This window comes from Artemia sp. Qi Xiang Cuo, chromosome 15 (assembly GCF_049724085.1).
Source record: "Artemia sp. Qi Xiang Cuo chromosome 15, ASM4972408v1, whole genome shotgun sequence".
NCBI lineage: Eukaryota > Metazoa > Arthropoda > Branchiopoda > Anostraca > Artemiidae > Artemia > Artemia sp. Qi Xiang Cuo.
Window position 1 is genome coordinate 18,243,575 of NC_142808.1, and position 27,667 is coordinate 18,271,241.

General features: G+C 36.2%; 1 protein-coding gene across 1 annotated transcript in view; it reads right to left on the bottom strand.

The window, feature by feature from the left end:
• Window positions 1–15,314: 15,314 nt before the first annotated feature.
• Window positions 15,315–27,667, bottom strand: part of Hat1 (histone acetyltransferase 1) — a 67,539-nt gene continuing 55,186 nt past the window's right edge. The window contains exons 10-11 of the mRNA XM_089101797.1: window positions 18,641–18,757; window positions 15,315–15,534 (exon numbers count right to left, since the gene is read on the bottom strand). Of these exons, the coding sequence (XP_088957923.1) occupies window positions 15,358–15,534; window positions 18,641–18,757 (294 nt within the window). The 3' untranslated portion in view covers window positions 15,315–15,357. The remainder of the gene's footprint in view (window positions 15,535–18,640; window positions 18,758–27,667) is intronic.

Below are 27,667 nucleotides of genomic sequence, written 5' to 3' on the forward strand. Positions count from 1 at the left end.
TAAATTAATTTCTGTTCGTTTTATATTGAAACGGTCTTTTCAGGGAAAAAGAAAATAATACTTTAAATCTTTTCGTTTTTTAACACTTTATAGTTTGGCCTGCAAAATTTTGATTGGATATGTTTTGGAAAAGGGTGGGCGTGAGAGGGGCGTTAGTAACAATCCAATCACTTTCAACTATTAAAAAAGGCACTAGTTCTTTCAATTTCCAATTTAATGATTTCTTTTGAAGTTTCTACGACAACGCTTTCAATAAAAACTTTATATGACCCAGGGCATAACTTAAAACCCTTGCCCTGAGGGCTGTGGGGGGAGGGGTTGTCATCCTTAAAGACATAATTTCCAAAACTCTAACCTACGTTGAGTACAATGGCTATCTAGAAATTTGGATTGGATGTGTTTTGGGAAAAGGTGGGCGTGAGAGGGGTGTTAGTTGCCCTCAAGTCACTTTTAACTATTAAAAAGGGTACTATTCCCTTTGAATTTCAAATCGAATGAGCCCTTTTTCAAGTTTCTACGACAAAGACTTCAATAAAAACCTTATATGCCTCCAGGGCATAACTTATAATCCTTGCCCTGAGAGTTTTGGGGGAGTATCCTCCTCAAAAATATATTTACTATCTGGAAATCAACTACGCTGAACAAAATGGCTATCTCTAAATTTTGTTGGATGTATTTGGGGGAATGATGTGCATGGGGAGGGGGGCTAGTTGCCCTCCAATCACTTTCGACTATTAAATAGGGCACTAGCACTTTGAATTTTCAATCGAATGAGCCTGTTTTGAAGTTTTTTCGACTAGAACTTATATAAAAACCTTATATAGCCCCAGGAAATAACTTAAAACCATTGTCCTGAGGGTTCGGGAGGAGTTTCCTCCTCAAAAATATATTTTCTATCTGGAAATCAACTACGCTGAACAAAATGGCTATCTCAAAATTTTGATTGGATGTGGTTGGGGGAATGATGTGTGTGTGGGGGGGACCCTAGTTGCCCTCCAATTACTTTTGACTATTAAAAAGGGCACTAGCCACTCTGATTTTCAATCGAATGAATTGTTTTGAAGTTTCTACGACAACGCTTTCAATAAAAACTTTATATGCCCCCAGGGCATAACTTACGACCCTTGCACTGAGGGTTCTGAGGGGGTTATCATCCTAAGAGACACAATTTCCAGAACTTTCAACTACGTTGAACAAAATGGATATCTCAAAATTTTAAGTCGATGTGTTTGGGAAAATGGTGGGCGTGAGAGGGACGTTAGTCGCTATCCAATCACTTTCAACTATTAAAAAACGCACTAGCCCTTTCAATTTCCAATTGAATGAGCCCTTTTGAAGTTTCTACGATAACGCTTTCAATAAAAACCTTATATGCCCCTAGGGTATAACTTACAACCCTTGCCCTAAGGGATGTGAGGGGGCGGGTTGTCGTCCTTAAAGATCTATTTTCCCAAAATTTCAACTACGTTGAAGAAAATGGCTATTTAAAATTTTTTATCGGATGTGTTTGGTGAAAAGGTGGGCGTGAGAGGGGGGGTTAGTTGCATTCAAATCAATTTTGACTATTAAAGATGGTACTTTCCGTTTGAATTTTAAATTGAATGAGGCCTTTTTCAAGATTCTGCGACAAATATTTCAATAAAAACATTATATGCCTCTAGGGAAGAAACTAAAGCCCTTATCCTTAGAGTGGGGGGGGAGTTTCCTCCTCAAAATTTTGTTTTCTATCTGGAAATCAACTCCACTGAAAAAAATTGCTATCTCAAATTTAGTTTTGGATGTGTTTGGGGGAATGATTGGTGTGGGGAGGGGGGGCTAGTTGCCCTCCAATCACTTTCGACTATCAAAAAGGGCAATAGCCCTTTGAATTTCCAGTCGAATGAGCTTTTATTGAAATTTCTACAACAAAACCTTCTTTAGAAACCTTATATACCCCCAGTGCATAACTTAAAACCCTTGCCCTTGCGGGTATGGGGGAGTTTCCTTCTCAAAAAAAAATTTTCTATGTGGAAATAAACTACGCTGAACAAAAGTGAAATCTGAAAATTTTTACTGGATGTGTTTTGGGAAAGGAATGCCTTGGGGGGGGGCTCGTTGCCGTCCAGTCACTTTCGACTATGAAAAAGGGCATTAGCCCTTCGAATTTCCAATCGAAAGAGCCTTTTTTGAAGTTTCTACTATAACGCCTTCTTTCCAGGGTATAACTTAAAACCCTTGCCCTGAGGGTTGTGGGGGAGTGTCCTCCTAAAAAACAGATTTTCTATCTGCAATTCAAATACGCTGAACAAAATGGCTTTCTCAAAATTTTGATTGGATGTGTTGGGAGGAATGATGGGCGTGGGGGGGGGGCTAGTTGCCCTCCAATCACTTTCTACTATTAAAAAAGGGTACTAATCCTTTGAATTTCCAAGCGAATGAGCCTGTTTTGAAGTTTCTACGACAACACCTTCTATAAAAACCTTATATGCCCCAAGGCCATAATTTAAATCCCTTGCCCTGAGGGTTGTGAGGGAGTATCCTCCTCAAAAACATATTTTCGATCTGGAAAACAACTACGCTGAACAAAATGGCTGTCTCAAAATTTTGATTGGATGTGTTGGGGGGTATGATAGGCGTGGGGGGGCTAGTTGCCCTCCAATCACTTTCGACTATTAAAAAGGGCACTAGCCCTTTGACTTTCCAATCGAATGAGCCTGTTTTAAAGTTTCTACGACAAAGCCTTCTATAAAAACCTTATATGCCCCCAGGGCTTAACTTAAAACCCTTGCCCTGAGGGTTTTGGGAGAGTGGCCTCCTCAAAAACATATTTTTATCTGGAAATCAACTACGCAGAACTAAATGGCTGTCGTAAAATTTTGATTGGATGTGTTTGGGGAAATGATGGGCGTAGGGGCTTGTTGCCTTCCAATCACTTTCAACTATTAAAAAGGGCACTAGCCCTTTGACTTTCCAATCCAATGAGCCTGTTTTGAAGTTTCTACGACAACGCCTTCTATAAAAACCTTATATGCCCCCAGGGCACAACTTAAAACCCTTGCCTTGAGGGTTTTTGGGGAGTGTGATCCTCAAAAACATATTTTCTATCTGGAAGTCAACTACGCTGAACTAAATGGCTATCTCAAAATTTTGATTAGATGGGTTTGGGGGAATGATGGGCGTGGGGGGGCTAGTTGCCTTCCAATCCCTTTCGACTATCAAAGAGGGTACTAGCCCTTTTAATTTCCAATTGAATGAGCCTGTTTTGAAGTTTCTACGACAACGTCTTCTATAAAAACCTTATATGCCCTCACGGCGTAACTTAAAACCCTTGCCCTGAGGGTTGTGGGGGAGTGTCCTCCTCAAAAAAATATTTTCTATCTGGAAATCAAAGGCGCTCAACAATTTGGCCATCTCAAAATTTTGATTGGATATGTTTGGATATGATTGGATATAGAGTAACCTCCGCTCTCTCTGATTGGCCCTAAAAAATGAGTGTTGTCTCAAAAACCAGTCTGGTTGTGTTATACAATCTCGACTATAGTTTCAAAACGTGTTTGACCACTTTATAGGTAAAGGTTTGCTCGCTTTTTAAAATGTCAAACCATACTGTATATTCTTGTGAAATTCCATGTGCATTTTCACTCAATAGCAAAAACCAGTCTGCTTGCGTTATATAATCTCAATTATACTCTCAAAACGTGTTTGACCACTTTATAGGTCTATAATATAAAAGGATTGCTCGCTTTTTACAATGTGCTCGTCAAACTACACTGTATATTCTTGTACATGCTAGAGATAAGACAAATTACGCAATCACTGGTGAAACCTTTATATCACTGTCCTTGGTAAGTGAATGTATCGGTTAGACTGCACTGTATATTCATATCTCAGGCGAGAGGTAAGACAAATTACGCAATCACTGGTCGGACTGTGCACATACATACTACTGGCACCAAATTTGCAAGCATAACATTTCTCGCTATGACTAACTACATCCTGAGCAAACAGGAAATATAAATTTTTGGATGACTTATCCCTCATGTTTGCTTATTTACTTGAAGGTAATACTCCTGTAGCGCTGTTTGCTAGTGACATTTTGATTTGCTAAATTTCCAGTGTAATGAATCCAATCTAACCATTAATGCTACCAAGTCAAAAATACTCCGGCTGAACCCCATAACAAGATACTTTAGCCCCCCCCCCCTCTGGTCCCATTTTCTGTTGTGTCCGAATACTGGGAGTCATTTTCTCCAAAGACTGTTGTTTTGCCGCATATATTGACAGTGTAATTAGGAAGGGCAACACTTCCCTTCAAACACTCTAAAATGCGTTGTTTTGGTTTCAATGTCAAAAGTCTCCTCCGCGCCTACCTTTGCTATATGCGGCCAGTCTTGGAGTGTGCATGTGAGTAGGTAAACAAAAATTGAACAATGGCGCGGAACACCACTATATTACTGGCTCTAATTTTTTTTATCAGTGTAAATGGGCTGACAGAAACATATGACGTGAAATCACGTAAAACGGATGAGTCTCAGATAGTAAAAAAAAAAATAAAATTAAGTACTTTTAAGAGCAATACCACCCAAATCAGTCAGTAAGTGACTGGCCAGTCAGTAACATCCATTGCTCCCATCTCCCAAACATTTTTGCTAGTGACACCTCTACCCTGGATATCATGCTCCTTGGTTCTTGTTGCATGAAATGATAGAACTTGTGTGAAATTAATTGAAAATTGTCTAATTTGAGCTTTCTTCTACGCCTATAGATATCTCCCCCCGCCTCTAGATTTTAAAATATAATTTTTTGTATTTTCACTAAATTGAGGTTTTTATATATATTCGTTTAACAAAATTGACTAAACGACAAAAAAACCTCTTTATTTTTAAATATATAATTCACCCTTACACTTTTGTGAATGACGCCTCTGTGAAAATATCAATTTCGAAATAAAAGAATTTACAGCTTTGGCATCTCACAGCTTGTTATCTTGCGCCTAATTTGAACCTACTAGCTAACGGCTAAATCCTTTTTACCCAGAGCCAAGTAGAAAACCCCTTGTGTTTATAAATGCGTAAGATACACTATTATTTTGGTAGATATTCGGTTCTTTGATGATTATTTTCCAATCCGGAGAGTTAGTATGCGAAATGTTCTAAAGAACTGTGTTCATGTACCGTAACACATTTTAAGTTAAAAAATCTGATCTTTCTGTAGAAAATTTTTGGCTCTATATTTTGATATTATTTACGAGAATATCGAAAGTAGCACTCTAGAAAGCAAACATAAAATTATTTTTGGAATTTTCTGCCAATTTTGGAGAAAATATGTGTCGGCTTTAGTTTTTTTTTCGTTCAAAATATTCGTCTCTTTTTCTTTTTGAAACCAAAAGAAAGACCGACGAATCAATAGCATTTAAGTGCTTATCAATAGCAAACTAAAAATGCTTAACTCTGAATAGTCAAGCGTCTTGGACATCTGTCGGGCCTTAAGAAGGGTATTTCAATAGACCACTCAACGACTGTCAATCTATAACTATTTTTGAATTAAGATAAAAAGCATTAAGAATATTTGACACTTTTAGAACACACTAGACAGCCTTATGACAATAGACTAAGCGTAATTAATGATTTAGATCCTTTTTCGGTGGAGTATGTTTAAAAGAGGAAGGTCGTGAAAAGGTACCGCTTTTAAAATGATCCCGAATTACTGAAGGGACACTATCAAATTAGAGGGCTAGTAGGACCATAGCACGTAATGAGGAACAAAGAGGATCGTAGGACCTAAAGAGGCACGGGTAGGGACCATAGGACGTTTTGAGATATGGGGAGGACCATATGACCTTAAGAGAAATAACTACTACGAACAAAGGATTTCAACTCTGCTGCGATTAAGGTAGGAAATGAGGTTAGTAGCTGTTTTTTATTAAATCAGGAGTTAGATCGGATTTTGTTCTATCCCCATTTATATGGATCATTTTAACAGATTTTGTCTTGATGATCACAGGAAAGGCAACGGGAGAACACAGAATCAAATGGGGAAGAAAAACTTTCCTGGACTTAGATTATGCTGACCATTTAAGGATTCTATATGAAAGTGCGAGCAAAATGAATGAACTTTTAGGAGTTATGTGAGTTCAGGGTGCTAGAATAGGTTTGAAAGTTAATGTTAAGAAGACTTAAGTCGCCAAGACTAGGAATAAGTGAAGATAAAAATTTGACGTTGGGTAACGAAAAGATCGATCAAGTGGACAGCTTCACTTACCTTGGTAGTATTATTAGTAAAGACGGTGGGTGTCGTGAAGATGTTAAAAACAGAATAGCCAAGGCTCATAGTGTTTCCTCACAGTTGAGAGAAGTTTGGAAGATAGGAAAATCAGTCTGTGAACCAATATTAGAATATTGGAAGCATACATTGGTGATAGTAGTCAAATATGGTTCTGAAGCATGGGCACTCTGAAAAACGGAGGCTGATTTGCTAGATGTCTTCTAAATAAATTGCCTATGGATTGTTTTTTGTGTACCCGACTGACTTACTGTATCTCAAACAGTAGGCTGTACGAAAAGTTTGATTAAATCTCGCTTTCTATTGCTATAAAAAGAAAGGTCGAGATGGCTAGGGTACGTTCTGCGGATGAAGGATTGTCAAAGATTTTCCTTTTTGGCCAACGGTCTGTGACTAAACGAAAAGCAGGTCGTCCACGATTAGGATGGGAGAATGTCGTAAAGAAAGATTTAAGGGACATAGGAACTCCCTGGGAGTGTATAAAGAGGGAGGTTTATGATAGATTGGGATTGAGACGGAGCGTGTTTAGCTGTATTGCTAAAATCCAATTAATAATTATGTTGATTTACGAGTTAAAAGCTAAATTAGATCTTATTTGTCTTATTCTGGCGGTTTCAGATGATCTGGAGTAGGTTAAGATGACCAACGTAGTGGCCTATGAGGCTGTGATATTCCAAATGGTGGTTGTATAGTTATTTCCAACATATAGTTAATATGACCAAAGTAGTGGCTAATGAGGCTGTGATATTCCAAATGGTGGTTGTATAGTTATTTCCAACATATAGTTAACATGACCAACGTAGAAGCTAATAAGGCTGTGATATTCCAAATGGTGGTTGTATAGTTATTTCCAACATATAGTTAACATGGCCAACGTAGTGGCTAAGGAGGCTGTGATATTCCAAATGGTGGTTGTATAGTTATTTCCTAAGGAAATATTGGGCCAGGTGGTATTCACCGCACCGAAAACTGAAGCCGAAAGGATCGAAGACCATCTTTCCTGCGACGATTCATCATTACCTCCTGCACGACGATCAACATTAAAATTCATCATGGGGAGAATCTTCTAATCCTCCCAGTGACATAGCTTTTGGCTCTTAAGACTTTGCTGGGCTTTCGAAAAAGATCCGTACCACCTCACTTTCGATTCAAGCTACCTATGATTCTTCTTAAGCAGGGCTGCTTTTTATCCCAATTTATATGAATCTTTTTCATGGACTTTGTCCTAAGGAGCACGTCAAAAGCTATTGTGGAGCATGAATTCAAATGGAAAGGAAAGCTCTCCTAAACCTGGATTATGCTGATGATTTGAGTACCCTAGATGAAAATGTTAGCAAAATGAATGATTTTTTGGAATTTTTGAGATTTTAGGTAAGAATAGGTTTGATAATAAAAATGGTATGAAGACTAAGTTGCTTACACGTTGAATAAATGAAGGTGAATTGGTAAGGCTGGATAAAAAGAAGATTGATGAAGTGGACAACTTCACTTAACTGGATAGTATTATGAGTAGATGGTGTATGCAGTAAAAACACTAAAAGTAGAATAGCCAGGAACCAGGGTTCTTTTAGAGATTAAAACAGTTTAGGTTTATAGGAAGATAGGTCTGCGAACCAATATTAGAATATTGGAAGCTAAGGAAATGAAAGTAGTCAAGTATGGTTCCAAATGTGGGCATATCGGAAGACGGGGGAATTGGTAAATATTATCCAGAAGAATTTGTCTACGGATTTTTTTGGGTACCATTTTGACTTACCGTATTTCAAACTGTAAACCTGTGAAAAATGTGGTTCTATTCGGCTTTCTAGGGCTATAGTGAGAGAAAGGTTGAGATGACTAGAGCACGTTTTGTGGATGACAGCTTGCTGACAATTGTTGGTTTTGGCCATCCATTTAGGGCCAAACGAAAAGTAGAGCGTCCCCAAAATGAGGAAGGAGGGGTAGATCTCACAAGAAAGTATTTAAAGGAAGTTGGGAACTTCTGAGGATATAAAAAGAGAAACTTTGGATAGACTGGGATGCAAGAAGAGCTTGTGTTGCTGTGTTGGCCTCAGGCAGTTTTGTGCTATAGATAGTTGGCAGTAATAGTATTTTCCTAATTTTTAAATGAAGCTAATAGAATTTAGACTGTGTGTGGCGCTAACAGTTTTCAATATTCATCTTCATATGTTAAAAATGCAACTCTTACAGTTTCTAATTCTCTTTAATTGAGATTTTTTCCCTATTCATTCAATCATTGTGATTAACATGAATTGTATGCACACCTCTAAATCTGTCTCTTACTTTCCAGTTTCTCAATTTCATTTATTCTATGAATCGTGAGCAAAAACAATTAGTTCAAACAGATAAGATTGATTTTTTATTAGAGCTGACAATACTGCCAGACACTAATATTTGAATCAGTTGGATTTTTTTTTTGTATTTAGCAATTCAAGGTGATACAAACATACCTAAATCCACCAGAGATACTAAAGCTTAGCACATTCTAGGCTGTGGCAATACAATCATGGAATCATGACTAATAGCCAAATGGCAAGTCTTTTAAGCTTTTCAAGAGCCAATGAGGTCATATACCAATTTTTCGGTTTTAATGTCAAATCACTTGATTGAATCTTTATAGGAGTTGCATCTACAGTCTGGTGAAAGAAGAGGCTCTAAAACGACCTTGAAGCACGATGGGGTTTATTAGGTCATCGAGTCAATATCTGAATACTGCCTATTAAACAGTTTGAAGTAATGAACTGAAAGTAGGAAGCGACTCGATCCAATAGTAACCGAGACTCTAAAAAATATATTTTTGATTAAACAAAATAGATACACCAAAAGATTAGGATTTTTTAATTCATTAAGCATAGTATTACTCATCAAAAGTTACAAGCCTAATAAAATTTGCCTGATTTTCAAAAAAGGAGAAAACATCCTCAAAAGGTCAAGGAGCCTTATTGAAAGTTGCACCATCAGATTCAGCATATCAGAGAACCCTTTGGTAGAGTTTTCAAACTCTCATCTTTAAAGATGTGAAATTTTGTATTTTTGGCAGTAGAAAGATCCCGGATGCGTGTTTATTTTATTTGTTTCCTTGTACTTCACAGGGGTGATCGTTTCGAACCAGTAGTCCTAGAAGATTCGGAGAGGGCTCAATTGAACGGAAATTAAAAGTTCTACTACCATTTTTAAGTGACAAAAAAAAAAAAATGGAGGGCAACTAGCCTCATTCTCACGCTCTTTTTCCCCGAAGTTGTCTGATCAAAATTGTATCATAGCCATTTTGTTCAGTGTAGCTAAGAGGTCCAATAATTATGTTTTGTGGGATGACATGACCCCCCAGTGCCCCGAAGGAAGGGCCAGAAGTTATGAGATTTGCCCATTGTTTACATATGGTATTTGTAACTGAGAAGTATAACGACATTTTTCTATGGGAAGAATTTCCCACTGGGATGGAAGTTATCGGGGGTGAACTTTTCAGGGGAAATTTTTCACGGTGGGTATTTGTTAGAATTCGAATACGAAATTCTCTTTGTTCTCATTGGCGACTCCATTTAGTTTGTCTTAGTTTCTCATTGGCGACTCCATTTTACCTACAGAGATGCCCTTGGGGGGAATTGTCCAGGAGAGATTTTCAGCGGAGTTAGAATTCTCTGGGGATTTTACGTGGGGAGGGGAGATTCCCCATGAGAGAAATTAACAATGGGGGAATTATCACCAGGAGAAAATCTCCATTAGGAAATTTTCTGCGGGATAAACTATCCATTGGGAGGATATTTCTGGGAAATCCTTTCCACACAGTAGGGAATCCACCATGACCTGAAAAACGATAAGAAAAAAATAGTCTTACTTCAAATGAAAGCTTGGTAAGGAGTGTTTTTCAGGCGGAGTCGTTAGCAAAAAATTTTCTGGGGAATTCGCAGCAAGGATGAAATTGTCCGGGTGTAATTTCCTGGGGCAAGAATTTTACGCGGGAGGAACTTTCTTTACAATTTTTCTGTGAGAGGATTTTCCACGGGCAGAGGGGGCATGCTTCGTAGGATTATTTGACAAAGGATCAGAAATTAAATAAAAAACAAGTCTTCCCTACTGAAAGCAAGGAGCAGTATTAAAATTTAAAACGAACAAACTATTCCGTATATAAGGGGGCTGCCCCCTCCTTAATACCCCGCTCTTTATGCTAACGTTCAAACTTTTTTCCGATTCCTTAAGAACGAGTCCTGAAAGACAAGAGCCGTGTAATTAGAAAAAGAACCTTTTTTAAAGTACTTAAAAAACTTTAGAGTAAAGAGACAGTTATTGAAGAGGGGGCAATCCCACCTCACATACGGAAGAATTTCCATCCATTTTAAACTTCAATGCTCTTTACTTTCAGTAGAAAAACTTTTTTTTACTTAATGATAACACATGATATCATAGCATTCGTCTTTTATTTGCTTACAGTAAGGATTTTTGTCAACTTATGTACAACATGAATGACACTTAGAGGAGTACTGAGAAAAAAGGAGTTAGGTGCTAACGAAAAGCACTCACAGGGATACTAATGCAATCTAAATACTTGAACCGCACAATTAAATGGGAAGTCAATAATACTGTCACTACTCTTACAAAACCTCTCCTCAAGGAGGTGTATTTTTGTCCAAATATAAAAGGTGCAATGCAGTCCTACAACTGTTCTACTACCTAAAAGTCACTGCAGTGCCAATCTCCTTGAGGCACCATAGCTGCAGACGCTCCTCCTTCATCCAGGTATCCACTTCAAAAAAGAATACTAATAATTAAAAAACACTCCTACAACTTTTCTACTACCTAAAAGTCACTGCAGTGCCAATCTCCATGAGGCCCCATAGTTGCGGACGCTCCTCCTTCATCCAGGTATCCACTTCAAAAAAAAATATAATAATTCAAAAACACTCCCACAACTGTTCTACTACCTAAAAGTCACTGCGGTGCCAATCTCCTTGAGGCACCATAGCTGCGGACGCTCCTCCTTCATCCAGGTATCCACTTCAAAAAAGAATAATAATAATTAAAAAAAACTCCTACAACTGTTCTACTACCTAAAAGTCACTGCAGTGCCAATTTCTTTGAGGCACCATAGTTGCGGACGCTCCTCCTTCATCCAGATACCCACTAAAAAAAAAAATAATAATTAAAAACAAAATACTGTTTAGATATACGTTAATTAGTAGTAGTATTGATAAACTGAATTTTACTATCTACAGAAAATCAATGCCAAACAATAGATATATTTGTTTTAAATCAAATCACCCCCCATAAGTTGAAAGAGCAATTGCAACTTCTCCCGTTGATCTTGCCCTGAACATTTGCTCTGATTCTCACATTACAGCAGAAACGAATTTTTATCAGAGATATACTTTTTGGAAACGGGAATCCCATTCTTTTTATTAATAATTAAATAAAAAAAAACTAGTTTTTTAAACTGAAAGTAAGGAGCAACATTAAAACTTAAAACGAACAGAAATTAGTCCGTATATGAAAGAGGCTGTCCCCTCCTAAACGCTTCGCTCTTTACACTAAAGTTTTTTATTGTTTTAAAAAATAAAGTTGTGAGATAGAGTCAAACTTTAGCGTAAAGAGCGAGGTGGTGAGGAGGGGACAGCCCCTTTCATATACGGAATAATTTCTGTTCGTTTTAAGTTTTAATGTCGCTCCTCACTTTCAGCTTAAAAAACTTGTTTTTTTATTTAATTTCTGATCGTTTTTTAGTTGATGCAGCTTTTATTTTGGCTCACCGTCATTGAATAAGTAAACAAAATTTGCATAAAAAATTTACTTTTCTTTTGGTAAATGGTTGTCTCTAAATTTGGTTCTGACGTAATTTACAAATTAACTTACATAACGAACTTCTATATTCGTATATTTTTCTTCTAGCAAAAAATAGAAAGTTGCAGATTTTCGCAGATATGAGCTTGAAACCTATGTAATAGGGTTTTCTGATACGCTGAATATGACGGTGTGATTTTCATTAAAACTCTTTCACTTGTAGGGGATGTTTCCCCCCTCTTTGAAAAATCAGGTAAATTTTCTCAGGCTCGTAGCCTTTGATGAGTAATACTAAACTTAATAAAATTTATAATATTTAGAATTAGCATTATAAGCCCATTCTTTTGATACATTTATTGACATCAAAATTCCGTTTTTAAAAGTTTCGATTACTATTGAGCCGTATCGCTTGTTTTTTTCATTGTTTTTTTTTAATACGTATATGTTATTATGTATATGATGGGGTTCTCCCCTTAGTCAATACCACGCTCTTTACTTTAAAAGTTAAAAAAAAATTTAATTCACAAACCCCTGAATCACTAATGCCGTTTAATTAGAATAGATAGCTCTTTTGAAAGCACTAAAAAAAAACTGTAGCGTAAAGAGCGAGGTATTGACTTGGGGGACAACCCCCTCATATAAGTAATAATTTCTGCTCGTTTTAAGTTCTAATGTTGCTTCTTACTTTCAGTTGAAAAGACTTGTTGTTTTTTTTTAATTTAATTTCTGATCGTTTTTTAAATAACGCTTGGAAATCCGACGCCCCCTTCATAGAAATGTCCCTTACCCCAAAGAAACATCCTCCACGGAAATATTCTCCCGAGTAACCCCCTCTTCCAGCCCCCCCCCCCACACCAGAAAAAAATCTATCCTGAAAATGTCTGTATACTTCACAATAACCAATAAAATATCTAAGCAATGAGCAAAGTTCCTAACTTGCAGCCCTTCCCAAGGGACTTACGGGGGATTTAAGTCCTCCTAAAAGTCCATCCTAAAAGACATATTTATTAGATTTTCGACTATGCTGAACAAAATGGCTATATCAAAATTTTAATTGGGTGACTTTGAGAAAAAATGAGCCTGGGAGGGGGCCTAGTTGCCCTCCATTTTTTTGGTCACTTAAAAAGGGCACTAGAACTTTTAATTTCCGTTCCAATGAGCCCTCCTACGATATTCTAGGACCACTGGGTAAATACGATTATCCCTGGGGAAAAAAAAACAAATAAACACGCATCCGTGATCTTTCTTCTGGCAAAAAATGGAAAATTCCACATTTTTGTAGATAGGAGCTTGAAACCTCTTCAGTAGGGTTCTCTGATATGCTGAATATGATGGTGTGATTTTCATTAAGCTTCTGTAACTTTTAGGGGGTCTTTTCCCCTATTTTTGAAAATCAGTCAAATTTTCTCAGGCACGTAACTTTTGATAAGTAAGATTAAATTTGATGAAACTTATATATTTGAAATCAGAATTAAAATCTGATTCTTTTGATGTATCTCTTGGTATCAAAATTCCATTTTTTAGAGTTTCGGTTACCATTGAGCCGGGTCGCTCCTTACTTACAGTTCGTTACCACGAACTGTTTGATACAATTAGCCGTAGACTAAAAAGACACTCCCGTAAAATCAAAGTTCTTTTACCATGTGAGGCTGCCGATTAGCCCTCAAATATAATCCCAAAAATCTCAACAAATTTAAAAAATGTTTGCAAATAAAATAATCTGTATGGAATATTCACTAATAGTTTTAAAATCACAAATTTCTTAAACTCTGGTAAAGATAAAACCCCAATTATTCGCCAAAAAGGGATTTATTAAATACCATGTGACTGCGGCAATTACTATTTTGGTAGAACCCATTAGAATTTAGAAAACGCCTACAACAGCATATATATTACACAGACAAAGCCTTAATTTCTAATAGTGCTAATAGCTCCTTTGATTCTGCTTTAAGTAGTTATTTATTTTTATAACCCCAGCCACACAATACTTTTTGAAAAATACTCTCTCATTAGTGGTAACTTAGGCATAAAACAGCTTGTTGAGGAATCAATTGAAATTAAGACTCAAAATAAATCATACTTCTTCAAATAGATTAAGGGGAGTACTCACTAAATGCTCTATACACAAATATAATTAAAAATGATTCAACAAATTATATTACAAAACCAAAAGACAATACTGGTGAACCTTCTACAAAAGGGTCTTTAAGGTTAGCTGCCAAAAAGGCAAGACAAGCATTGAAAGCGTGTATTTAATTATTTTTACTTCGTCTCAATGAATGTCACCAGCTCACTTTATTTTAACTATCAGTCCTGGCTGAACTTCGTTGAAGTGGTTCTAGGCGTTCCCTCCCCCCCCGTGGAAATTACCCCCCGGAAAATAAGGTTTTCCAAACTTGAGAATTTTATTCGAGTTATGTTTTTTTATTTTTGGTAGGGGGAAGGAATTTAGGTACTTGTGTATTATGCACAACTCACTCAAATTTGCGCTGTGTAAGTCTCAGGAACAAACCGATTTCTTCGGTACTTCAGAAACAAATTTGGGCTATATATTTGCACATTAGGGGGGGGGGGGAGGGTAAGGTGTAGCGGGTCTGCATGCAAAATTTGCTGGGTACAATTATTCTGCATATTATGAAGTAAAAATTGTTTTATGACTTCAAACTGTCCAAACACTCAACCCCCTCCCTTATGTGCAATTATATAGACCAAATTATATATTTACCATCTAACGGAGGGGGGGGGTAAAACATAGCGAGTATGCAGGCAAAATTTGCTGGGTACAGTTATTTTGCATATTATGAAGTAAAAATTGTTTTATGACTTCAAACTGTCCAAACACTTTATCCCCCCCCTTATTTGCAAATATATAGCCCAAATTATATATTTACCATTTATTCTGTCACTTGTGTTTGTCTTGTCCCACACTAAGCTGAAAAAAACTAACGAAGAAACCGGTTTGTTCTCAAGTTTTACACAGCGTATAACTTGAGTGAGTGGCGCATAATATACAAGTACCAAAATTCCTTCTCCTTACGGAAAAAAAAACAAAACTCCAATAAAATTCTCAAATTTTGAAAGCCTTATTTTCCACGAGAGGGGGGGGGAGGGGGGTAAACGCCAGTCACCGTTGAAGTAAGGATACTAGAACTGTTTTAAATTTTAATGTTTCTCTTTTGTATTTTCATTTTCTGTTATGCTGAAAACGACATCATGCAGTAATTAACTAAAATGAAACTCACTTAAATGAATAGTTTATTGAAAATCAAAATAATAAAGATGCATTTCTTCTCAATCCCCCCCCCTTGAAACTAGAATCCTGGTTTAATCCACAAATTTTTCTAAGCGTGAGATGACATGATTATATTCCTCTTCTAGTTGTTTGTATTCTTTGTCCAGCATTTCTAATCTCTCTTCTTTTGACTTGTAGTCTACTATGGCTTTGATTTCTTCTTCGCTAACACTTTTTCCTTCCAATTTTTTCATTTGCTGTTCTACTTTCTGTGGATAAAGAACGAAGCATTACATTTGGTACTATTCTCAAAGAAAAAAAAAATCAAATCAAAAGGCGAGAACTTGAGCGGTGAAGTACTTATCCCCCTCACTTCTCATATCTATCTGAAAGACCTCTTACTGAAAGTTTGGACCTAAAACTGACTTTTTTGAGGCTTTGGCCAAAAAAAAGGCATCTAATTCAACGGAAATTGTGAAGTATATAGATCAAGTTTATATCAATATATAAAAATTAAGAATAAAGTAATTACTGCAGATTTCAATATTTGTAACAGGACTAAGTTGCCTAAATGCTTGATAATTAAATTTAAATAAGTGCCAAAAGTCAACTTTTATTGAGAAAAAGAAAAGATGGGAACTATTTACTCCCAACACGTAGGAGGTACATGGAGTCAGTAGTTAGGTCCTTTTTAATTAGGTTAAATGACCATATTCCGAAAAAAGCACCGCCAGTGGCACATATTTCCCCTCACCATCATAATTAATTAGAAGATTTTAAAATTAGTTCACGATTGTCACCCCCGTCCCCCGAAATCCAGCTCCGATACTGTATTTGAGACATCAATAAACTTACTCGAGACTTCTCCACGTTTTGACACATGGAGCATAATAGGTTTGGTGTCACTGCCTGAAAATTTGTAGTGTGTGACGGGCCACAAAAAGTGAAAAGGTAACGCATGGAAAATTAAGCAGACTTAAAGCCTTTTTTCGGAAGCCTTTTGAGGCTTTGTTAATAAAAGGGAATGTCAAAAGCGGATTTTTATTTCGTAAAAAACAAATAGAAATAGGAAGAACTATTTAATTAGTTTAATTAAATTTTATATTTTTAACTGTAATTAATTTTAATTAATAACAAATTCAGTGTCTTGTCTTGTAATTTTATTTTTATTTGCAATTAGTTGTAATGAAAGCCTGATTTAATTGCATATTTAAAAGAGTTTCAATGCAGCCTCACCGCTGGCAGCTATTTTCCTTCATCGTCATCATTAATTATACAATTTTAAAACTAATTCGCATATCCATAGACACATTTTGGATCTAGAACACGAGATAAAGATACTTATCTAGAGAAAATTATCCTCTCACCAACTACTGTAAGCATAAAATTCTACTCCAAATATTTTCAAATTGATTATGACGGTAACAGAATATAGGGACTAATCCGAACCCATCCACTAGCAGTGCTAGACAAATATTTTCGAATTGCTTATGATGGTAACAGAATATAGGGACTAATCCGGACCCATCCACTAGCAGTGCTAGACAAATATTTTCAAATTGATTATGATGGTAACAGAATATAGGGACTAATCCGGACCCATCCACTAGCAGTGCTAGACAAATATTTTCAAATTGATTATGATGGTAACAGAATATAGGGACTAATCCGGACCCATCCACTAGCAGTGATAGACAAATATTTTCAAATTGATTATGATGGTAACAGAATATAGGGACTAATCCGGACCCATCCACTAGCAGTGTTAGACAAATATTTTCAAATTGATTATGATGGTAACAGAATATAGGGACTAATCCGGACCCATCCACTAGCAATGCTAGACAAATATTTTCAAACTGCTTATGATGGTAACAGAATATAAGGACTCATCCGAAACCATCCACTAGCAGCGCTAGACTCATTTAGGGTGCACTTGCAATTCAACATTAAATTTAGAAGTTAGCAGCTTCCGGGGAAATGATATGCCCAAGCCAAATTATAGTCACATCTGTCGATAAAAAAAGCCAAATTTTAGGAATGACATTCCATTTTCTTGATTTTAGCGCCACACTTTTTTTCAGAAAGAAGGAGGAAATTCAAATTACAAGAAATTAGTTTAAAGAGTTTACACCAACACTAGTTTTTGTCCAACTATTCTTTACTAATACCAAGTCTTCTTAACTTTTGTCAGAGTCTTGTAAGAAGAACTTCAGTTCTAAGTTTCAATTTTTTCTAGTTCTAAAAATTTACCTTAAATCTCCACTCTGACTGGTCAGTCAAGAATTTTATGCTTGAAAGTTGAACAATATTCAACTCAACAAATTACGAACAGCGTACATAATTGAGACTGTAGTCGTCCGTAATTTTGATTTTATCAAAAAGTGTGACTATAACGTGGCCTGGACATTAGTTAACTGCTTATTTAAAATAAGCTGTACAATCAGGGTTGCCAACTACTGTCTGGTCGACTATAGCAATGTAAATATCAAACTAATCAGCAAAACTACAACGTGTTTTAGTGAGATAAATTCCATGAACAACTTAAAAGGAAGAAGGTAAAATTTCGACGTGAGCCTGCTGAGACCTATTTTAATGGTAATGGCAGAACGATTTTTTTCTTGAAAAATTCTTATCAGTATACGTGACAAATGATACACAAGGCTATGATAAATATGATCCTATGGCCCAGAGCATTTATAATTGGTCTCTATTCAAAACAATCAAATATTTCACAAATATTATTAATTATTCACAGCAAATATACTTTTGTAAGAACTGGATAAAGCGTATTCTCTTCTTCCCCTAAACACAACACTATAAATTTCCTTACTCCTCCCAAAAAGACTTTCACCGAAAGTTTCAGCTTGGTCCTCCAGCCTTATGATTATCGGAACAACTTAGATCGCAAAAATAGTCCAGAGAAATATGGACTACAGCCGACCTTTGTATAGCCTCACATGATTGGCTAAGTGTTACGTACACTTACCAATTACAAAGTGAGCTGGTGATAAAATTGAGGGACTTTTTTGTAGTAATCCTCTAGTGTCTGTTCTTATCAAGGTCAATTCAACCAATAATGTGGGCTTAACTACTACTAATAATAATAACTCAGTGCAGCACCAAGCGGCCAGAGGCCAACACAGCTGCACACACTCCTCCTCTCCCCTGTTAAAAGCTTCACTCATTGAACCCTCCCACGAAGTTCGAATTTCCTTTTAATCCTTCCTTTTGATCTCTTCTCACTCCGATCGGGAACGCCCTACTTTTGTCTGGCGCTAGATGGATGACAAAAAAACACGATCTTGAGGATATATTCCACACTAAGGACATATTGAATTTACCACTAAGGTGTAATATTAAATTTTTTCTTACCTGAAAAGGGATATTTAGTCTCGATTTGACAGTGATTCGGAATTTTTTATACTCGTCTTCGTCATGAACGTTTGTTGCTCTCAATCGAAGAATTTCATAGACACGTCTTATTTGTTTCTACAGGGAAAGGAATTTCAGAATTAACTCTTCTATAGAATCAAATTAATTAGTTGATAAGTGGATAAACGAATAGAGATATCAGTTTAAAATTCGATTTAGCTCAGCAATTAATGCCAGCTTCTTAACTCATTTAATTAGTTGTTGGCAAAACGTTAAATTCATACCACCAAAACTTGATTATTTGATTGATACAGCTCGGTCATAGTCACAAAACAAGTTTTGAATATGAGCTTGAGGGTTTAAAGGTAAGACTCTTTAATGAAAAGGTAAGGCAAAGAGAAAAAGAGAAATTGATGTTCCACAATTCAAGGCCGTACCAAGGATTTTTTTTCGGAGGGGGTCTTACTCAAAGATTTTTTTTCGGAGGGGGTTTTACTCAAAGATTTTTTTCGGAAGAGGAGGGGGTTACACAAAAAAACTCAAAAGACGCATAAAAAATTTGTTTAGATCCATTTTTGTTACGCTTTTACGAGTCAAACAAACATTTCGGGGGAGGGGTCCAAACTCCCTAACCCCCCCCCTCTGGGTACGGCCTTGCCACAATTCCTTGTTGAAAAGTATACTTAACTCAATTGCTTTATTTTTGCAACACATTTTGCAAGCCAATCCCGTTATTCCCTATTCTTAAAAACATGAAATAGAAATGAGGATTGGAAGAAATATGAAGAGAAGAAATAAGAAATAGAAGGAGAATAATAGAAGAAATAAGGAACTAGAAATAAGTAATGGAAGAAATTGAAGAAGAAATGGAAATAAGAATACAACATTCTGGAGAATAAAAATAGCCCTACAGGTTGAAACCAAGTTAATTAATAGTTTGGGTAAACTAAGGGGTTTTTCCCGCATCCAACTAAAAACTGTTAGCCAACATTGTTAGAGGATTTCTATAACGAATCCAATACTTGTTGAAGGAAATTGTTGGGGAATCTAAAGCGAAATATTGAAAAATAAGCAGGATGTGTACTTTTTCACTTACAATATTGATAAAGAATCAAGGACTATTACTATTTTTCATTTTTCTTCTCTTCCCCTTCTAAATTTTGAGACATATCTTTTCTGGTATTCTCAAAAAAAAAATTCTTCCATTGAAAAAAGAAAGAAAGAAAAACAACGAAATTGAAACCTGCCTACACTTTTAAAAATGTCAGTTTGCCCCCCCCCCACATTTCATTGGCAATGGATACTTTTCTTCTAAATTGAAAATTCCTTTTGATTTGCACCTTCAGTCAAGATATATTTTTCATCAATTAAATTGATTCCTCAGTTTTACTGTGTCAAAAAGGACGTAAATCAAGTCGCTAGAAAGAGATATGGACAACTTAAAAGTCATAGCAATTTGATGTTTCAAATGTCAAAATCTGACAGGTTTCACTTGTGCAATGAAATTATAATTTTTAACTAGGTCTAAATTCAATATATTCGCCTAAATTCAATATACTTTGCCAATTAATAAAATGCTTTGTGCCTTTGTTTCACTTGCAGGCATTAATAGTTACATTCTATTTTCTATAAGATATGAACATTTTGAAATATTCTATTATTTGAATTTCAAAGCTTTGACGTCAGTTGGGTATTATCATGCTAAGATAAACTCATTGCAACAACTTATCTGTATCATAATTTTTGTTTGAATTTCCCACCCAATATCATGTTTCCGCGAATTGTTAGCTAACAATTTCTGTTAGATAATAATTCTGCTTCCGCCGTCCAAACAAATATTTGTTATCTAACAATTGGACGGCGGAAAAACTCCTTACGGCTGAGCGACAAATTTAGACAGACATGGAAATGCATTTTCAGGGGAGATAAATAACGCCGCCTTTTCAAAACCAGACTGGTTCTTTTGAGAGAAATATGGAGACAAGAAAAAAACTGAATGTTTTTGAGTCAGGGCATTATTTACTTTTTGTGACATTAACAAAAAAGAGAAGCATGAATTCATTACTCACTATCCTCAAATCGTTTCCCTAGTTTTTAAATTGCAACATACGACAGAATTAAGGACATAGGTCAACAGGGCTACCGGCTATCACACCTTGATGCGCAAACATTGATGTATTTCTGACATTCACCGGTGAATGTCCGAAATACATTTTCTTTCTCCTTGGATTTAGTCAGCGTTGCCAATCAAATTTTTCAATTTAATGCAAGGTTTGATGATGACACATTAGGTTAGATTAGATTTGGTTAGACGAGGTTAGGTTGGTTTAGGTTAGCTTAAGTTAGATTTTCAACCCATATCTGATATCTATAACCAAATTTAATCTAACAGAATCTAACTTAACCTAACCTAATCAAACTAACATAATCTAACCTAACTTAAATTTTTACCATCATAGGTTGCATAAGACTGAAAAAGCTGACTCGCAAAGCTAATTGAATCGAAGCAGAGAAAAAGGAATTTCGAACATTTACCGGTGAATGTCGACATTGACTAGATTTCAGACATTCACCGTAACATATGAATACTACTCTGGGTGGGAGGACGTCATAAAGAAAGATTTAAAGGAAACGAGAATTTCGTGGGCAGGTGTAAAAAGGGAGGCCCTGAATAGATTGGGATGAAGGAGCGTGCGTAGGTGTGTGGAGCTCAGGCGGCTTGGCGCTGTGGTGAGTTGTTAGTAGTAGTAGTATGAACACTACTCGCAGGTCGGATATCCAAGTACACAGGAGAATTAGGAATAAATAAGCAGGGAATCACCTCTACTTGAAATTGGTCAAAAGGGCCAATTTGATTTCGTTCCCCGGACCCAGTAGAAGTCTTTGGCCTCCATCTCACCCCCAAGAGTGGACATGTGCGCACCTAAGATTTTAAGATTTTCACTGCAGTCAGATGAAACTGATAATCACTCTATAGCTCTATCATCTCATTTAAAAAAGTTTATCCGGTGAGCGATTGTTTGCCTTATCGATCAGTTAATCTCAATGAAATTAAATTCCTTCAATGAAACTAGTCTTTCCAGTTATTGAGATGAAAGAAGCAATATCAATGATACGACACAATAAGCATAATTGGACGCACAGTGGAGCGTATAATATACATAACATATTTTCAAATGGTTTCTATATAGTACAAATATAAGAGTACAAAATATATTCTTGCCTCTGCTTTGACGTTATCGTTTTTCCAATAGTTCAGATTAGACCCCGGTGCCATGCCGGCGTATCGACCGAACGCCACCGACAAGAGGCCCGGTCGAACGCCGCCGAAGTGTCACAACTCCGAGGCACGCCGCCGCCAGCAAAGGCGGCGGCGTTTGGTCAACTTTAAATTAATTTTGCGGCAATTCTTTATTGCGTCAACCGCAAAGTCGGAGCTTTTCCTTCTCGTGTGGTTTAGTATTTCGATTTTCCTAATTAGAAATCAAGCAGGGCTTGCACTATCCCGGAATTTTCGAGTATTTTCCCAAAAATCTATGCGTCACCCCGAAAAAAAATTTGGTTCCCCGAATTTCCGAAAATCACACAATCACGGTGCCACTCCTAGCGATTTATCACCAGTGACTTTCCCTGCCAAATATTACTTTGAATACCATAATTCTTCACTACTCTCTAGTTCGTTAATTTTCGTCTTTTGTTACTTTGCATAAAAACCAGACACATGCAATATGCAATTACATTGCAAATGTTGCAATATACACAGTTCTTCATATGTTGACAAAAAAAGTATCGTCTTTATGAAATGAGTTTAAATCATTTCGAATCCAATTTCCCACTTGCAATTCCTTACATCATTCGTAGTCAAGAATTTTATTTTCAAGTTGAATAGAATTATAGAACACAACATTCACTACAGCATGATTTAGAAATTGATAGCAGAAAGATCGTTTCTACAGCTGAATTGAAAGTTTTCAGAATTTTTTTTTTCTTTTGCTGTTTTTAGATAAGATTTTCTTAATGTTTAATACTCAATTGTAGAACACCTGATAGATTAAAGAAAATACAATCTTCTGACTGAAAAATATTTTACCCCCCCCCCCAAAAAAAATAACCGTCTTTTGATACCAAAATTAGCTATAGAATACTATTTACAAGGTTTAGGAATTAAAGATTGAAACGAAAGCTACCCCCAAAATAGGATACATAATAAGTTGTGAATTATTGCCTATAGGGGGGGGGTAGGGGGCTATCATTTTTAAATGATAATACCTAATTTTTTTTATTGAAAGCAGGGATACCAAAGATATATTTATTTTTTTCATTTAAAGCGGAAATGGAAAAATATACTATTAAATTACCTGGGAAACCATTGAAATATTTTGATAGAACCAGGGCCCCCCATTGGGACGTGTTCATTGTCTTGGGTATTTTGCGATTTCTCATAGGCTACTGGCCTAATTTGGCTTTTGCGTGTGCTCTCTTTTAATTAGATTCTTTGGATCTTATTGAATGCTGCGGCGAATCTATGACTCAGTTTTCCAATAGTTTGAGGTATATTTGAATAATTTCGCCTTTTTTGTTGTTGTTTTTGTACCCCTTTACTCATACCCTCAATTTTTTTTCAAAGAGCACTAAGCTGTTAACATTATTTCGCGTGTTTGTTCGAACCATATAGTGACCTAGTTAATTATTAAATAAATTACTTTTTTAATGTAAAGCTGAGACGGCATCCTAGCAAGGTGGTATCCAGAGGGGGGGGGGGTAGGGAGGTATTACATTTGAATGATAATATCTCGAATTTTTTTCAATGAAAGCAGGGATGCAAAAAAATTATTTTTTTTTAATTTAAAGCAGAGAAGGCATCCTATCAAGGTGGTATACCGAGGGGGGGGGGGAGCTATCATATTTAAATGATCATAACTCGAATTTTTTTTTTTGAAACCAGGGATACCAATAAGTTAATTATTCTTTTTTTCATTTAAAGCAGAGACGGTATCCAGTCAAGATGATGGTATCCCGAGGGGGGGGGGGCATAGGGAGTTATTATATTTAAGTGATAGTACCTTGACTTTTTTATTGAAAGCCGGGATGCCAAAAAGCTATTTTTTTTAATTTAAAGTAGACACGGTATCCTATCAAGATGGTATAAAGAGGTGGGGGCATAAGGAGTTATTATATTTAAGTGATAGTACTTTGATTTTTGTTTTCTTTTTTTTTATTTAAAGCAGGGATGCCAAAAAGTTATTTTTTTTCAATTGAAAGCAGAGACGGTATCCAATCAAGGTGGTGTCCAGAGGGGGGGGGGTAGGGAATTATTATATCCAATTAATAATAATATCTTGAATTTTCTTATTGAAAGCAGCCTCAGTCCACACAAAGTGGATAAGTTGATTTTTATTCATGACAATTATAGCCACCTCCCGCAGTTAGAATAGACTTCCAGGTTTGACTGAAGGATTTTTTTCGACCAGTTGACCCCTAGATTTTTTGTCCCTCCACACTATTTTGAAATATACCTTTTTTTACACATACTAATATTTCGACTTTCATTAGTATACCAGCTTTCCCGTCACGCGTTGCCACGATCTTAAAAGAAAGGAAATTCAATGAGAATACCCCTAAGGAAAATTTCTAAACGTTCACTGTCTTAGTTAAAAGTTTTTAACGCCATAATGTTTTCATTTTAGTTTAATTATAATTGAGAAACCTATTCGAATCATACAAGATTACGTTGGATTGCTATGCATGCTCTTCGAAAAGCTGTTCAATTTTGTGATATCGTCCGTTATATAAATTCATTTAAGTTCGACCAAGCTAATTGGTTGAGACTGGCACATTGATTGGAAATTATCTTCCATTTTCCTTCCATGTACTGAGGTGGGTCATCCACATTTCGTCATTGGGAACTGATGCTTGATTATTTTTTAAGGTGAAATTTTAAGTTATTCTATTCAAAATGAATATAAATGATTGTGGAAAAAATTGGCAGGACAGGTTGATGTGTTTTTGTGTTTTACATATATTTCTGCTTGCAATTGTGTGTTCTTTTGTGTATTGTAAATATTGTTTTATGTTTTATGTACGGTAGATTTCGACACTTGGATAATGTTTTGAAATATGAATCAACACATGTAAATTAAAGAAGGAAGAAGCCAAGTAAAAATACTCCGTACAACATATTTGTCCAACCCCTCTGATAATTTAAAAATTAACAAGATTTTCGTGAGTTATACTTGATGTAGTTTTTTTAAATTGTTATTAAAGCCCGTTTTTAACACAAGGAAGGCTTTTTAGGAATCTAAAAGAGCAAAAAAAAAACGATCAATATCAAAGTCGCCCATTTCATAGGTGACAAAGCAGATATTGGCAAAGGGCATTATGAAAAAAATTAAGCTTCTAAGTTCAAACTTATATTCAAAGTTTTTACCCGGATAACTGACGAATTTTGTGATACGGTATTTGAAGTTTTGTATGCAGTAGGCCTAATGCTCGACGAAAAAACTACTAATTTTGATAATTATTTATGTTAAGAACATATAGCTAATAGATACTTCAACTATTATACAAGGGTTCTGAAACACCACAGCCATTTCGTTTCTACCAGATTTCTACTTCTCTAGATGAATAACAAAGAAGACCAGTTTCCAGCCAGCGACTTGTGAAGTTTTGAACTTATGAATAGGCTCGACTCTGTTGTAAATTTAAGCTGTGATTTGAGAAAGACTGATGAAAACATTAATGTTTACGGTCAACATTGATCGCGCCGCCGACATCTTACCGGCGGCACGGCGCGGCGCGCTGTTTTTGGCCCCACCGCCGCCGGTCTTCCCTCATTGGCGCGGTGCCGGGGTCTAGTTCAGATGTCTAAAGAATTTTTTTTCTCTCACCAAAAGAGGAAATTACAAGAAAAAAAAAATTGCTCCTTTGGTTTCTTAGATTTTTCATCAACTCCACCTATTTTGAAGTTTTATAGAAGTTCACCCCGGAAAAATTCTGTGTTATAGGTAATTACAGAACGAAGTTGCTGATACGTACGCAAGAGGGGTTGGAGAAGGACTGTCACTCCCACGGAATTTTGATATTTTTATGATTGTTCCTATGGTTTCTTAAATTTTTCATTAACTTCACCTAATTTTGTCTGGCCTGCTTCGTCCACATAGTTTGGCCTACGATTTGTATGCTGCAGAAAATTTTTCAACAATTTTTAACAACATGCACATGGGCGCCCATAGGCTGAATTTTAGGGGGGGGTGGGCTTACCTGGTCTAATCGGCAATTTCAATGCTGTATAATTGAAATCTCAAGACAAAAGTTCATAGGCACTGCTATAGCGCTGCCTGAACAAAGAGCGGTCTCGACACAAAATATTGTTTATTTTTATTTTTTTAGGCCAGGGCACTTCTTATAGAAAGTAATACCATAGAAACTTCAAAAATAGCTCATGCAGGCCACCCCCCTACTCCCATGTCAATCACTTCCCCGAACACTTCCAATCAAAATTTCGGGATAGTTATTTTGTTTGGCGTAGTTTAAAAGTCCAAATATTATGTCTTTGAGGATGAGACCCCCCCCCTCTCCACAGTCCTCAGGGCAAGGGTTGTAAGCTATGCCCCGATGGTAAATAAGGTTTTTATGGAAGCGATTGTCGTATAAACTTCGGAGGGGGCTCATTGGGTTGGAAATCGGAAGTTTAAGTGCCATTTTTAAAAGTCAAATTTATGGAAGGGCAGTTATACCCCCCTATCCCCGGCCATGTCATATTTCACCCAAATATATCCGATATAAATTTTGAGATAGCCATGTGTTCAAAAATAGTCCAATGATCTCATAACACGGCCTTTAGGGTTTTATGCTCCGGGGGAATATAAGGGTTTTATGAAGGGGTGGTCGTGTGAACTTTAGAGGAGGCTCATTTGATTGGAAATGTATAGATTTAGTTTCCTTTTAAGATTCAAACCTGATGGAGAGGAAATAGCTCCTCCCTCTCCCTGACATCCTCTTTTCCCCAAACGCATTTCATCGAAATTGGGGGATAGCCATTTTGTAACCAATATTCCAAAGAGCATATAACAACGTCTTCAGTAATCAAATCTAAGGAATATTTAGAACTAAATCAAAACAAACTATGAGCATGTGGACTTTCAAAAAGGTGACAAAGCAATATCTGAAGAACAACTTATATTATTAAGTTAGACCTTTAAGGGTAAGTTGTGGGGATTTTGAACTACCCATAAGGCACTGTGTGTAAACTTTTAATACTACCACTACAGTTACTGTAACTAATTATGCTATGAGTATTAAGGTGAAACTTCTAGGAATTATTTAGGGGGAGTTCCAATTAAACGAGACAACTATTTTGCTCAGCATAGTAGAACGGTCCAGCAACTATGTCCTTAGGGATCTTGGGCATGTCCACCCCCCCCCCCCCTATTATGAAATTGGCCAAATATACAATATGAATAAGTACTGATTTAAAATTAAATAAAAAAGTATAGTGTCTTATTGCGCTGGCCAATAAAACAATTCGGAAATACAGTAAGAACAACTGGGGGTATTAAGTTGAAGCCTTTGGGGGTACTACTGTTACTATTTCTGTTCTTAAAATTTAAGTAAATATATAGAGTGCAAGTGTATCCAGGTTGTCAAAGAGCATAGATAGAATCCTCTGGGAATGATATTAAGTTTTATTTTTTCAGGTGAACTTGAGGAGGTATAAAATTAAGTTAGAAAATACTATTTTTTTCAGTATTAAAAATTGTTGAAAAAGTTTCTCCCAACATACCAATAGCAAGCCAAACTATGGATTCTTATAGAAGAAAAACCGAAAAGACATAAAAAAAAAAATCATGAAAATGACAATGTCAATAAAAAACGAACAGAGATTAATTAAAAAGCTTTTTCCACAAAACAAGTTTTCCAAGGAAAGCAAAGAGCTCTATGAAGCCAAAAATGGGCAAATTGAAGTCAAGTAATCGTCCAAGCGTAAATCTATCACAAATCACTATTAATAAATAAGTGAAACTCAAA